This window comes from Myotis brandtii, unplaced genomic scaffold, assembly GCF_000412655.1.
Source record: "Myotis brandtii unplaced genomic scaffold, ASM41265v1 scaffold386, whole genome shotgun sequence".
Taxonomy (NCBI): domain Eukaryota; kingdom Metazoa; phylum Chordata; class Mammalia; order Chiroptera; family Vespertilionidae; genus Myotis; species Myotis brandtii.
Window position 1 is genome coordinate 57,073 of NW_005364816.1, and position 13,776 is coordinate 70,848.

At 51.5% G+C, this 13,776-nt stretch overlaps 2 protein-coding genes across 10 annotated transcripts in view; one reads left to right on the top strand and one right to left on the bottom strand.

Moving 5' to 3' along the window:
- Window positions 1–1,776, top strand: part of TCEB2 (transcription elongation factor B (SIII), polypeptide 2 (18kDa, elongin B)) — a gene marked incomplete at its 5' end in the record, with an annotated part of 13,004 nt that extends 11,228 nt beyond the window's left edge. The window contains one exon of the mRNA XM_005872666.2: window positions 1,128–1,776. Within this exon, the coding sequence (XP_005872728.2) occupies window positions 1,128–1,240 (113 nt within the window). The remainder of the gene's footprint in view (window positions 1–1,127) is intronic.
- Window positions 1,777–2,237: 461 nt separating this feature from the next.
- The window catches only part of SRRM2 (serine/arginine repetitive matrix 2), a 14,803-nt gene continuing 3,264 nt past the window's right edge, over window positions 2,238–13,776 (bottom strand). For 2 of the 9 annotated variants that reach the window (XM_005872659.2, XM_014544913.1), the window contains exons 8-14: window positions 13,601–13,693; window positions 12,739–12,934; window positions 4,904–11,547; window positions 3,864–4,151; window positions 2,676–2,789; window positions 2,433–2,549; window positions 2,238–2,337 (exon numbers count right to left, since the gene is read on the bottom strand). In XM_005872659.2, the coding sequence (XP_005872721.2) occupies window positions 2,328–2,337; window positions 2,433–2,549; window positions 2,676–2,789; window positions 3,864–4,151; window positions 4,904–11,547; window positions 12,739–12,934; window positions 13,601–13,693 (7,462 nt within the window). In that variant the 3' untranslated portion in view covers window positions 2,238–2,327. Of the gene's footprint in view, window positions 2,338–2,432; window positions 2,550–2,675; window positions 3,533–3,863; window positions 4,152–4,505; window positions 4,664–4,903; window positions 11,548–12,738; window positions 12,935–13,234; window positions 13,516–13,600; window positions 13,694–13,776 lie in introns of those variants that run through there. The other 7 variants (XM_014544914.1, XM_014544919.1, XM_014544915.1 and 4 more) reach the window with 7 other exon arrangements.

Below are 13,776 nucleotides of genomic sequence, written 5' to 3' on the forward strand. Positions count from 1 at the left end.
TAGAAACATCGATGAGAGAGATCGATCAGCTGCCTCCTGCACGCCCCCTACTGGGGATGTGCCCGCAACCAAGGTACATGCCCTTGACCGGAATCGAACCCAGGACCCCTCAGTCTGCAGGCTGACACTCTATCCACTGAGCCAAACCGGTTCGGCTACCCTCTCTCTCTCTCTCGCTCTCCCAAAAATCAATGGAAAAATAGAGTGAGGATTAACAATAAATAATGGAGAAAGAAAAAGTGAAATGGGGTTCATTTGCTCTATGCTGACAGGGAAGCCACTGTTTCTAAAGAACAGAGAGCCATTTTGGCCAGTTTAGTGTTCCAAGGCAATGCACAGGGCATTGGGATGCAGAGTGGTGGTTCATGTGGGATGGCTGGGGAAGGCTTCTCTGAGGTGGTTTGGTTTGAATGTCATGGAATGGCAGGCTTGGGCCAATAAGTGCAAAGGCTCTGAGGCAGAAAGAGTTTGATATGGGAACTTGGAATAACACAGTATGAGTGATTGGAGAAACATGATGGCAAGAACTTGACATTTTATTCAGAGTATGTTACAAGCTATTGGAAGATTTTAAGGAGGAATGAAATAGTCTGGTTTGATTTTTTTTTTTATCCTCTCCAGAGGATATTTTTTCATTGATTTTTAGAGACAATGGAAGAGAGAGGGGGAGACACATTGATTGGTTGCCTCCCGCACATACCCTGACCAGGGCTGGGGATTGAGCCTGCAACCAAGGTATATGCCCTTGAACGAACTTGAGCCTGGGGCCCTTCAGTCCGTGGGCTCACGCTCTCTTCACTGAGCCAAACCAGCTAAGGCTGGTTTGATTTTTTAAATCACTGCTTGGTAGAGAAGGGATGTGAAGGAAACAAGGAGATGGGGGGAGAAGGTAAGGAAATGGGCCCCAGGATGGCCAGGCTCAGGGAGAACAGGGTCAGTTAGTCCTGTAGAGGTGGGAGACATTCCAATATGGCCACCGAATCTAGGCAGTTGGATGTAGGTAGGTCAGGGTTGTGGAGGAGACTCACTTTGAGGGGTGAGGGGTGGGGGGTGGGGGAGGGTTTGCTTGGAGGTCCCAGAAGTTAGAGGTGGGTATTTCCTCCAGCTCCCCCTATTTTCTTCTCCAGATGATGCATTTGAAGCTCTGCGCATTGAGCCCTTCTCTAGCCCTCCAGAGCTGCCCGACGTGATGAAGCCACAGGACTCAGGAAGCAGTGCCAATGAACAAGCCGTGCAGTGATTGGGCCTGGGGCCCACTCCTCCCCAGTGCCCCATCCCCCCCAATAAAAGATTTGGGTGTCTGCCTGGTTGCTGCCTCTTTATGCGCACCCTCTCCTGATTCAAGGCATCATCCTCACCAGGGTGGGCTCACTCCTTGCGAGACTCCTCTCCAGCCTCTCTTGCTTGCCAGGCTGGCCTGCTGGACCACAGGTTCTCTGTGCTCATCAATCCATCCCCAGCCCAGCCCGTCCCTGAAAGGCCATGGGGAGAGAACTGGGAGAAACCCAGGGCCCCAGGCTAGTTTTTTTCAGCCTGCTCCTGCCTAGGGGCAAAAGGTTTGAGGCTTCAATAGTCCCCTTTGCCGCTTCCCCCTCCACTTCTGCACACTGGCTTCCAGGCAGGTACCTCTTTCCTGCTCAGAGACCAGAAGCAAAAGTGTAAGCCAGAACCAGTGTGTGGCTTCAGAGCGGTCTATGTGGAACCCTGTAGTCACTAGAAGGGGCAGCTCTTCTCCCTGCCCTTCTCCACCCTCTAATAAACAGTCTGTAGACCCAATTCCTGCATTTCTCATTTTTATTTGACAGAAAAAGTTGCTCTTGCTGTACAGATTTTAAAAAACCAAAATGCCTTTAAGAAATGTGAAGAAAAGTTGGGGGGAAGGGGCCACAATCTCACTGGGGGGCAGTAAGGGCCAACTAATTTTAACTCCTGCCCCTTTCCATAACATACAAGTTCCCAAGTCCCAAATCATCACCTCCCCCTCTTCCCTGAACTCAGGAGTAAAGGGGGGACAGTGCCACCCAGGCCCTTTTTGAATCAAGACTGAAGGAATCCTGAACTCTATTTCCTCCTCCAGCAACTCCCATTCTTACTCCCACCCACCCCCAACCCCCCAAAACATGTGAACCAGAAAAACTCACAGATTAACATTTCACAGGAACCAAGAAAAAAAAGGGGGGGGTAGAGAAAGAAGGGAACCCCCTCAAAATGCTGCCAGGGTTCGGAGGGGACAAGCACCCCCCCACACACACAGCTGTTGGGGAGAAAGGGGGCACTCCCTGTGGCTCCAGAACTTGGGGTGTGGTGGGATTCCCCCCAAAAAACACTCATGGAGACCTGCAACAGAGAAGAATGCCATCAATGCAGAGGTCTCAGGCAGTCAGAGCTCTCAGAAAAAAAAAGGCTCAGTCCTGGAGCACAATGAAACACACCTGGAGGAGCGGTGCCGCACTGGGCGGGGGCTAGGTGTCTCCCTCCTGCGCTTGTGGCCTGGGGAGCGGCTGTCCCCACGCTGACCTCTCCGGGAACCATGCTCACTGCTGCTGCTCCTGCAACACACGACATCAGATTACATACACACCCCAATCTCTTGCATCTTTAAGCCTGAAAACTTTTTTTTGTAGATGTTGACCAAATTGGGCTGGCTATTGGCAAGAACACACTAGTGGCCCTACCTCTGTTGGTCCTGTGGTGAGGGCTGGGGCGAGGGGTGTTGGCGCTCGGCAGGTGAATAGCTAAGGGACCGCGAGTCCCGGAGGGAGTCTATTGGCTTCCGGGGGCTGCGGGACCTAAAGAGCAGAGAAGGTCCCCATAGTGCCACATTCTTCCAAACCCACCAGCCAGCACTCAGGACCGCCCCCCAGGTCTTGACCACCAAACCTCATACCACACAGGGCCAGCCTCAGACCCACCTTTGTCTGCTCACTCACCCATCCGCCCGCATACCATCCACCGAGTGCCCCAGTGGGCAGGGCATGGGGATGGGACGGTGGGGGACACAAAGGTAAAGACAGTCCCTGCCCTTGGAGGGGCTCAGTCTGGTGATGAAGGAAGGCCAAGAGGCACGCTCAGCCTCATGTGTGGGAAGCAGCCCCACAGGGACTGATATAGGTAGATCTGGGGACTCAGGGGAGGGAGATGAAGGGAAGGGGCAGGGTAGTCTTCTCGAAGGTGCTGTTTGAGCGGAGTCTTGCAGAACGAGGAGTTCACCAGGCGGACAAGGGAATTCCAGGCAGAAGGAACAGCATGTCCAAAGGCATGGGGTTCTCCTTAGACTGCAAGGCGCTGGGAGTGGCTGGAGCAGAGGGCATGTGTGGGGGCGGGCAGGAGAGGAGAACACAGGGCAGGCAAGGCCAGTTGGTGGAGAGCCTCACACGCCATTCCCGCAGAGATGGGGCTTTATCCTGCAGGCCACAGGGCGTCCCAGAAGGATTTGTGGAGTGGAGGGAAGTAACCAGATGTGCGTTTTAGAAAGATCCCTCTGGCTACATGTGGAAGAGAATGGCGTGGAGGCAGGGAGACAGGGAAGAGGCTGTGGACAGAGTCAGGAGAAGATGACGGTGGCCAGACCAGAGCCCTGGCAATAGCAATGGGGAGACTTAAAAGCTAGAATCCCTGGGACCAGGGACCAGGCTGCATGTCAGGGGCAAGAGAAGGAACCTAGGACTCCCCAATATTGGCTGGGGCACCCACTTGGATGGCGCAGCCCTTGTCAGAACAAGGCACAAGAGTTATGTGGGGAGAAGAGATTCTGACTCCTCCCATACAACCAGACACCAGAGTCCATATGAGACACCCAGCAGGGATCTCACACTTCCAGGGTCACATCCCACCCCTACCATCTCAAGCAAGGTAGCACTCACCTCCGCTCGCCAGGGGGTGGCTTCTTGGGACTTGCAGGTTTGGGCAAGGCCTGAGGGTCAGGCTTAGCAGGGGAAGGAGAGGATGTAGAAGAGGAAGAGGAGGAGGAGGAGGAGGAAGAAGAGGAGGAGGAAGAGGAGGAGGAAGAGGAAGAGGAGGAAGATGAGGAAGAGGAGGAGGAAGAGCTGGAACTGGAGCTGCTATCACGCCTCTTCCTCTTGGCTGGGGTTGGTTCCTGAGGTCGTCCCTCTCGTTCAGTCTCTTTTGGGGCTGGGGGAGGAGTAGGGACCCTGTAGGAAGAGTATAACGTCACAAGGAGAGACAAGCTGCCCCAACCCCAACCCTACCTTCCAAGACCGGGAGGAAGGGCAGTGGGGGAGGGGGGCTTGAGAAAGGTCCTGGGAACTCTCCCAGCCAAAGCCAGAGAGCCAGTGACCCAGTGAGCATATTCTCTGGAGAGCAGTGGCCCCAAGCTGACCCAACCTCTGCTAACATAAGCAATAGGCTGGGGGTCCGCAGCACAAGGGATCAAGGTTAAACCTCAAGAATGTCCCTGATGAAGGAATACAGCCCCTGGGCTCAGGTGTGGGTGCAAAGCTGGGTGGTCTCCTTCCTTGGAGAGCCAGCTTGGGTAGGCTCCTGTGTGTGTGTGCGCTGGCTGGGGGAGGAGCCGTCCTGCCTGGAGGCAGGAAGAGGGATGGGATGACCTCTGAAGATCCTTCCAGCCCAGGGAGTTCCTCTTGAGGTCTAACTGCCATCCCTCCTGCTGTAAAATTAAGTCCATTTCCTCTAGTTCTGTCCTCTGTAGAGATGGAAAACTTATCATTATCCTCTAGAGAATTAACCTTTGGAGATTTTTCTGTCCCATTCCACCCTCCAACACCCCCACCCCACATTCTCTCTATTCCCAGCTTAATGGTCAGGTCCCCATACCACCTAAACAAGCCAAGAACCCTCTGGATAGGGCGTTCCCTTCCCCATCCCGACCCATCCTTTACAAAACCTTCCCCTTGGAAAAGTTCTAAAAGCCAAGTCCCCTTACCTCTTCAGTGCCACCTCGGGTTGAAGGGGAAGGCTAGAGCCCTCCGAGTCACTAGAACTGGAGCCAGAGGAGGAGGAGGAGGAGGATGATGACGACGATGACGAGGAGGAACTAGATGAGGAGGAGGAGGAGGAACTCCGCCGCTCCTTTGCTGGCTGCAGGGCCCCCGTAGAGGCAGGTGGTTCCCCCCCCTCAGGGTGGGACCCCCCAGGGGCAGGGACAGAGAGCATGCCATTGTGGTCACCAGCAGAGGATGTGGTCTTTGCCACCGACCCAGAAGAGAGGGACTGAGATCCTGCTATAGTGGTCGTTGGGGCAAGCAAAGATCGGGATTGGTCAGAAAGAGCAGATGGCACAGGGGACCTAGGCCGATCCTGAGCTGGAGGGAGAACAGACTGTGAGGGAGGAGCCTGAACCATTCTAGAAACCGGAGAGGGAACCCGCTCAGAGGTCATTCTAGACTGGCTTGGGGCAGCTGGTGGGGTTCTGGAGCCTGGGCCTCCCGGTGGGGTTCTAGACCTGGCTCGGTCAAGGAGCGGTGGTGAGGTTCTGCCACTAATGCGCTCATAGGCAGAGAGGGGCACCCTGGGGCTGGTGAGGTTTGCACCAGACAAAGCTGGAGCCATTCTAGCACTGGTGAGGCTTGCAGGGGCCAAGGATGGCGGGGTTCTTGAGCTGGCAATATTCACAGGAGCTGTGGCATGTGTAGATCTAGGACCCACCAGGTTTGCAGGGGTTGGTGCCTGGGGTGTTCTGGAGCTGGATGGATAGTTTGCAGCGTTTGGGGGTGTGCCAGAGCCTGAGAGACTCAATGCTGCCAGTGCCGCTGGGGTTCTGGCTCCTGGTAGGTTCACAGCTGGAGCTGTAGGGGTGCGCGGGTCAGCGAGGTTCACAGCAGATGGTGTGACTGCTGTTCTGGGGCTGGTCAAGTTCATGGCTGCTGCTGCAGCTGGTGTTCTCGAGTCAGCCAGGTTCACTGCTGTTGGTATGGCAGGTGTCCTGGCACTGGCCAGGTTCATGGCTGCTGCAGAGGCTGCAGGAATCCTACTGGCAAGGCTGGCAGCTGGGGCTGTTCTGAGACTCATGAGAGGCACTGGAGCAGGAACCTGGGACATTCTTGCAGCAAGGCCTGCAGCAGACATGGATGGAGGCGGCCGAGCAGTGCCAAGACTGATGGCTGTCAGGGCAAGTGCAATTCTAGACTGAGCATGATTTTCTGGCACAGATGTTCTAGGGTGATCAGGAATTCGGGGACCTGGACCATCCATCATGGAGCCACCAGCTTGCTGCAGGACAGACATGGGTGTTCTAGAGCTGCCAAGGGGTTCAAGCATTCCAGGAGATCTACAGCGGTCAAGAGGAGTTGGTGACATGCTAGGACAACTGAAGCAACTCATTCTGGAGCTATTGAGTGCCACTGGAGGTGTCCGAGAACCAGAATGATTCCTTGTTGCAGGAGGAGTAGCAGAACGTGAACGATCGGAACTACTTCCAGATACGGATCGTCTACGGATGGCTGGAGGAGATCTTGTTAAGGACCGTTTGCCCCGAGTCATTCGTGGAGTACGAGATCTAGAACGGCGGCGGACAAGCGATGAACGACTTCGAGAGCGTTTGCGTGGCAAAAGTGGGGTTCGAGACCTAGAGCGACGCCGAATAGCTGGAGGTGTTCGAGACCTAGATCTGCGGCGTGTCACTGGAGAGGTTCGAGAGCGGGACCTCCTTCGAGTTATTGGACTGGTGCGAGATCGAGATCTCCTGCGGGTGACTGGTGATGTTCTAGATCTGGATCTTCTGCGAGTGATAGGAGAGGTTCTGCTTCGAGATCGCCTCCTCATTACTGGTGGAGTCCTAGATCTAGATCTTCTGCGAGTCACTGGTGGTGTTCTAGAACGGGAACGCCGGCGAGCTGGTGTTCTGGATCTTGAACGCCGGCGGGTTACTGGTGGTGTTCTGGACCTGGATCGCCTTCGACTCACTGGGGATGCTCTTGAGCGAGATCTTCTCCGAGTCACTGATGTCCTAGATCTTGATCTTCTCCGACTGACTGGTGAAGTACGTGACCTGGACCTACGTCGGCTGACCAGGGGTGTTCTGGACCTGGATCGCCGATGAGTGGGAGACCTGGAACGCTTCCATGGGGCTGGTGATGTGCGTGAGCGGGAACGCTTCCGACTGGTTGGGGGTGTCCGAGAGCGCCCTCTTCGACGTCGAGAGGAGGTTCGTGAACTCTCTTGCCGGGCAGGAGACCTTGAGTGGTAACCAGAGCCTCCTCTACGCCTACGAGTAACCCGAGACCTTGAACGGCTCCGCTGTCTTCTTCGAGAGGTTGACTGAGAAGATCCAGACCTATCTCGACGTCGGGTTGTTCTGGTTTTCTCCCTCCTTGACCGGGAACGGGACCTCTGGAGCCCACGAGGCTTTGGTGAAGGAGAACGACCTCTCCTTGAAGTTGTCTTAGTGCGGGGGGATGAAGCTGAACGCCGCCGGCGTGAAGATCTTGACTTTTCAGCTGGCTCTGGGGAGGACACTGAAGGACTTCGTCGACGTCGTGGGGGAGTTCTAGAACGTGTCTCTGGTGAGGAAGATGCAGAACGACTTCTACGGGAGAGTCTGGTCTTCCTAGCCCTCTCCGATGATCTAGAGCTGTGACGACGAGGTGGGGTGCGAGACTTAGTCTTGGGCTGTGGTGATGACCTAGAGCTTCTTCTAGCCATTCTGGATTTGGGAGGATGTTCTGGAGAAGACTCAGAACTGCTGCTTCCTTCAGGAGAAGGACCTCTACCTTTGCTCGATGAACCTGATCTGCTTCGTCTGGGAAGGGCCCGAGGGGCAGGAGCCTTGGGTTCAGGAGAGGAATCAGAACCACTCTGTGCCCTAGATGCTGCTCTTGGCTTATCTTTAACTTCAGGGGATGAGCCAGACCTACTGAGCTGAGGAGAAGGTCGGGATTTGCCATCAACCTCTGGAGATGATCCAGAACGACTCCTTTGTCTAAGTGACATTCGTGTTTTAACTTTAGCATCTGGAGAAGAGTCTGAATCACTTCTTTCCTGAGTGGATGCACTGGGTTTCTCATCAAGTTCTTGAGAAGATCCAGATCGACTTCTCTGCCCAAGAGGAGACCTACCCAAAGTCTTTTGTTCAACTGATGACTCTGACCCACTTCTTTCTCTCTGGGGGGTAATACACTTGAGTTCTGGGGATGATGGAGAACGACTCCTTGGCCTAGGAGTCTGAGGCAAAGCTTTTGATTCTGGAGAAGAATCACATTCACTTCTCCCCCTGGATGGTGTTCTGGGTATGTCTTTCATTCCAGGAGAGGATCCAGATAAGCTGTGCCTTGAGGGAGTCCCAGACCCATCTCTAAGTCCTGGGGAAGACCCAGACCTGCTTCTCCTTGAGGGGGTTCTGGGTAAATCATCTTTCAGTTCAGGAGAAGATGCAGAACTACTTCTTTCCCTTGAGGGTGTTCTAGGTATAGCATCAAGTACTGGCGAAGAGAGAGTCTGATTTGAGGACATTCCTGCTTTTCCCACTGCATCCGGGGATAACTCAGAACTGCTGCGTCTGGAGGACCTCAATTGTTCTTTCATGTCTAGAGATGGATCTGTCTCCAACTGACTAGGAAAAGGCTCATTCAAACCTTTAACCTCAGCAGAAAATCCAGTATTTATTTCTGCAACAGGGCCTGAGTTTCTAAATTCTAAAGGTGACTCATAGTTATTCTCCCTGGGAGGGGTGTTAGACAGTTCTTTATGTTCTGGAGAATAATGTGGCCCACTCCAAGTTGACGCCACTGCAGGGAGTTCTGCTTCCAAAGAAGCCTGCAACAACTGGCTTTGGTCAAGAGTCAAAGACACAGCAGTCCTTTCTTCTTTTTCAGAAGATGATTCAAAGTTACTTCCAGCCATTTCTTTGAGTTCTGGAGAAACATGGGACAAGACCTGGTTTGAGGACACTTCAGATTTGTCAGCTACCTCCATTAATTCCTCATCTTGGCTTGGTTTAGCTGATGGACTACTTTGGTCTTTTGTATCTGGAGATGACCCAACACCACCTCTTTCCTTTGAAGAGGTTCTAGGTGTATCTTTGAGTACTGGTGAGGACTCAGGTCTATTCTGTACTGGAGGAGGACTCAATTTGTCACTTAGTATAGATGATGCAGTAATATCTTCCTGAAGGAGTAAGTCTGTTTGTTTTGATTCAGGAGAAGGCTCCAATCTACTCTGCCCCAGAAGAGATTTACAGTCCACTGCAGGATATGGGGAAAAGTCAGATTGGGATCTGTTCTGTTCAGGAGACATTCCAGATTTCAGCCGAGGACTCATTGACAATTTGCTTCTATCTTGTGTTGTTGGAGATCTGGGTGCAGGCTCAGTGACAGGAGAAGAGGGCCTGGATTGACCACCCTTAGGCGGTGTTTGAGATTTGCTCTTCAGAGATAGAGTGTCATAGTGATTCTGTCTCCTTTCTGGACTTGAAGTGTCAGATCTAGAATCTAGTGAAGTGAGAGATTGTCCTTCCTGCTGCAGAGATGAAGTGCCAAAATAGCTCTCTCCTGGTAGTGTGCTAGACTTTAGTCCTGAACAGACTGAGAAAGACCCAGAACAACTTTGTGCTGATGAATCTTTAGACATCTCTTGGGAACCTGGTGACTTTGATCCAGAAAGATTGTGGCCTGGTGAAGTTTGAGGCTGTACTTTGGGGCTTGGCGAAGTAGACCCTGAGTGACTTTGTCTTGGTGGTGTTCCAGGTTTCACTTTGGTATCTGGTGAGGAGGACCTAGAATGGCTGTGTCTTTGTAACAATATAGATTCCACCTTGGAGCGAGGAGACTCTGATCTGTCTTGCCTTGGTGGTGTATTAGATGTCACCCTACCAGGACTTGGAGAAGATGAACCAGAACGGCTCTGGATTGGTGACTTTACTGCCTTTACTTTGGGTTGTGGAGATGACGACCCAGACCGGCTCCGTCTTGGAGATGTGCTCGATTTCACTGCAGAAGGCGAGGACACAGAGCAGCTTTGTCTCAAAGGGGTCCTAGACTTCACCTCAGGGTCAGGTGATGTTTCAGAATAGCTCTGTCTTTGTGGTGTTGCAGACTGTTCATTTGCCTGAGGACTTGTTACAGATCCTTGCCTTGGTGGTGTTCCAGATTTCCCTTCAGGTTGAGATGAACCAGAATGACTTCGTTTTGATGGTGTTTTAGATTTCTGATTAGGTGAAGAACCAGAGCGACTTCGTCTTGGTGGTGGTGTTTGAGATTTAGCTTTAGATTGGGATGATCCAGAGCGGCTACGCCTAGGTGGTGTCTGAGACTTTTGTTTAGGACACGGAGAGGATCCAGAAAGGCTTCGTCTCAAAGACAAGCGAGATTTTGCTTTGGATCGTGGAGAGGAGAGAGACCTGCTCCGCCTTGAAGAAACATGGAATTTTTTCATTTCTGGGCTTGAGTTGGACCTGCTCCTTCTCTGTGATGTTCTGGATTTATTCTTCCGCTCTGATGATGAGCCAGACCTGCCTCTCCTTTGTGGTGTTCTAGAATGAGATCTTCCCCGTCTAACTAGACTTCTACTACGGGATCTTCGTCTTGCTGGAGTCCTAGACCTAGATCTCCCTCGTCTTGCTGGTGTCCTAGACCGAGATTTTCCTCGCCTGGCTGAGGTTCTAGAGCGAGACCTGGCACGCCTGGCTGGGGTCCTAGAGGAAGACCTGCCACGCCTGGCTGGGGTTCTAGAGCGAGACCTGCCGCTTCTCCTAGCTGGCGATCTGCTACGAGACCTCCGTCGTACTGAACGGGTCCTAGATCTGCGCCTAGCCGGTGTTCTAGACCGAGATCTGCCCCTCCTGGCTGGTGTTCTAGACCGAGATCTACGCCTGTTTGGTGTTCTGGATCGTGATCTACGCCTCGTGGGTGTTCTAGAGCGAGATCTGCCGCGTCTGGCTGGTGTTCTAGAACGAGATCTGCCCCTAGCAGCTGGGGATCTGGAGTGTGACCTTCCTCGCCTTGCTGATCTAGATCTGCCTCTTCTCTGGGTATTTCTGCTCCTGGACCAGCCTGGTCGCTGAGGAGACCTAGATCGGCCACGTCGCTGGGGACTTCTAGATCGCCCCCACCTCTGTACAGACCGGGACCTATGCCACTGAGGGGACCGGGATCGAGAATGACCTCGCTTAGTAGGGGTTCGAGACCGCGATCGCCCCCTCTTCGTGGTGGTAGGGCTAGGGGACCTCCCCATCCTACGAGGAGTAGGAGAATGTGACTTATCCCGCTTTCCTCTGCCATGTGAGCGACTCTTCGATGCGGGAGAAGAAGAAATCTCTCGGTGGGACCCTGGAGCTGGTGTGGGTTTAGGACTTTCAGGGGAAGAGCTGGCATGCCGAGAAACTTTGGTAGGTTGAGGGGATGGTGGCGAGCTCTCTGAAGATGATTGGGGAGGTTTCTCAGGAGACTTAGGTGGTAATCGACCCCGGGTTGGGGAAGCCTCAGATGGGGGGTTCAGTGGATCCTGACTTATGGGGGTTTTTGCAAGGGGTTGTGGGGAGCTGCCATGTTGCTCAGCAAGGAGCAGAGTGGGAGCAGATGGTTCTGGGCCTGTGCTGCTCCTTTCCGGAGAGGGGCTAGGTCGAACTGTAGATTTCTAAGGGTGGGAGGGGGGAAAAAAAAGCAGGAATAGGGATATGTAAGCACTAAAACTTTTTATCACCCGTAAGATTTCAACACCCTTTCCAAAGGAATATTTCTGCATGCCCCATTATACCAAACTGGTCCTTTTTCCCATGACAAGCCATCACATTTATTCAACAACAAGAGGCCATTTAACATAAAAAACATTGGGGGAAAACATGAAGATATGGACAGTCTGTGACCTCAAGGGTCATATAATATAGAGACAGGATGCAAACAACACAGTACATTTTACAGAAAAGAGCCATTATAAAATGTTGTAAACATAGAAAAAAAGTATAAGTGGAAAGATAAAGCAGTTCACTAAAGTGGTGGACTCTGACTTTATCCTTAAAAAATAACTATTAAGTAAAAGAAAAAAGGCAAAGATTTGAGGACTTATATAAATAAAAAACACTGGGATGGAGCACAGGAAAAGACAGAGAACATGGAAAATGGATAGGAGAGCTAAGAATTTAGCAAAACAGCAATTAAAATATAATAGTTGAAGCAAGAAAACATTAGAGTTTGCATTAGAATAGCAAGTATAAAAGCACAGGTACTGAAAAATAAACACTCCAGAATAGTGTTTTCAGATTGCAGGTAGCAACCCAGTAGTGGGTTCAAACATTTTAGTTAGCCACAACCAGCATTTAATGAGAGAAAATATTAGAGGAATCTAAGTAGTAATACCAAGTATGAAGAAACTTTCGAGTTCTATATACATATATAAACAGGATGATAATGCAAAAACTATATTAAGTGAAGTTTGAAAACCTCAATTCTAAAGGATTTGCAAATATAAAAGAAAACCTGATAACAAGACAGAAATACAGGGGAAAAAGAAAAACCAAGTGAATTCACCCAGCCAGTGTGGCTTAATGGTTGAGCTTATACCTATGAACCAAGAGGTCCTGGTCAGGGCACATGCCCGGGTTACAGGCTCAATCCCCAAAAGAGGGCATGCAGGAGAGGCAGCCAATTGATGTCTCTCTTTCATTATGTTTCTTTCTCTCTCTCTCCCTTCCTTTCTCTAAATTAAAAAACATATTTAAAAAAACAACCCCAAATTCATTTATCTCAATAAGCTCTTACTTTTCTTCATGCAAACACCTAAGTCCATATCCCTATAACCCCACAAACATCCATTAACTCATGAACATACCTCCTCCTTCTTGTCTTTGTCTTCATAAGGGCTACTAGGCTGTTTTGTAGAGGGTTCTGGGCTGCTTGGATGCCCTGTGTTGTTGGTACCTGGTTCTCTGGAAGGTGCATCTCCCTCCCCTCTACGCCCTGAAGCAGGGGAAAGACTTTGCCCTGTCAAGGCAGTTGTATGGGTTTTTGTTGCAGCACTTCGAGACCTGAGGGAGGTAATTGAGGATTGGGGAGAGAAAGAAAATCAGTTCAGGGGAGTACAGAAAACCCCCTCCCCAGCTCCCATCCACCTTTCCTGACTGTACACAACCCTCTTCCAAGTAAACCTTCTCTTATTCATAAGATTCAAATCACTCACTGAAGTTCAAGTCCAATTCACTTTGTTGGTCCTTCTCTTCCCAACACGATCCCAAAAAATGTTCTCCCTCTACCCCTTTGTTCACCTCCCACAAACCTCCCAAAACCCTCCACCCAGCCATTCCCTACCCACTTCATTCACAACTCACCTCTGAGCCCACCTCCTTCAGGAAGCCTTCCCCGATTAAGGAAGCCAGGGCAAGGATTCCTTCCTCCCCCAGACACCACGAACAAACCACCAACCCCCCCTATTCTGGCAGTCCATATACATCAGAACAAAACAAAAAAATAACAAAATAAACAAAACAAAAATAAACCAAAAAAAAAAAAAAAAGAGAAGGGGAAATGTATATGTCTGTCCATCCTGTTGCTTTAGCCTGTCAGCTCCTACAGGGCAGGGACCGTGTCTTCCGAATGGTCTGTGCAGCGCCTAGCACACCGTGGGCGCTCAATAAATATTAAATTAATTAACCCACAAGTCCCTCTCCCTCCCTTCCTCCTGGACCACCCCTTACCGACTGCGGGAAGTATCAGAAGAGGAGGCAGAGTCAGCAGAAGATGAATGGTGGGCCCGGCGGCTCTTAGGGGCTGGTGTTGTACTTCGAGACCTGAAGGAAGACCACCACCCATAACTCAGGTACTGTCACACCTGTACTGGTTTCCCCTCATTCATCATCCCTCAACCCTTTTT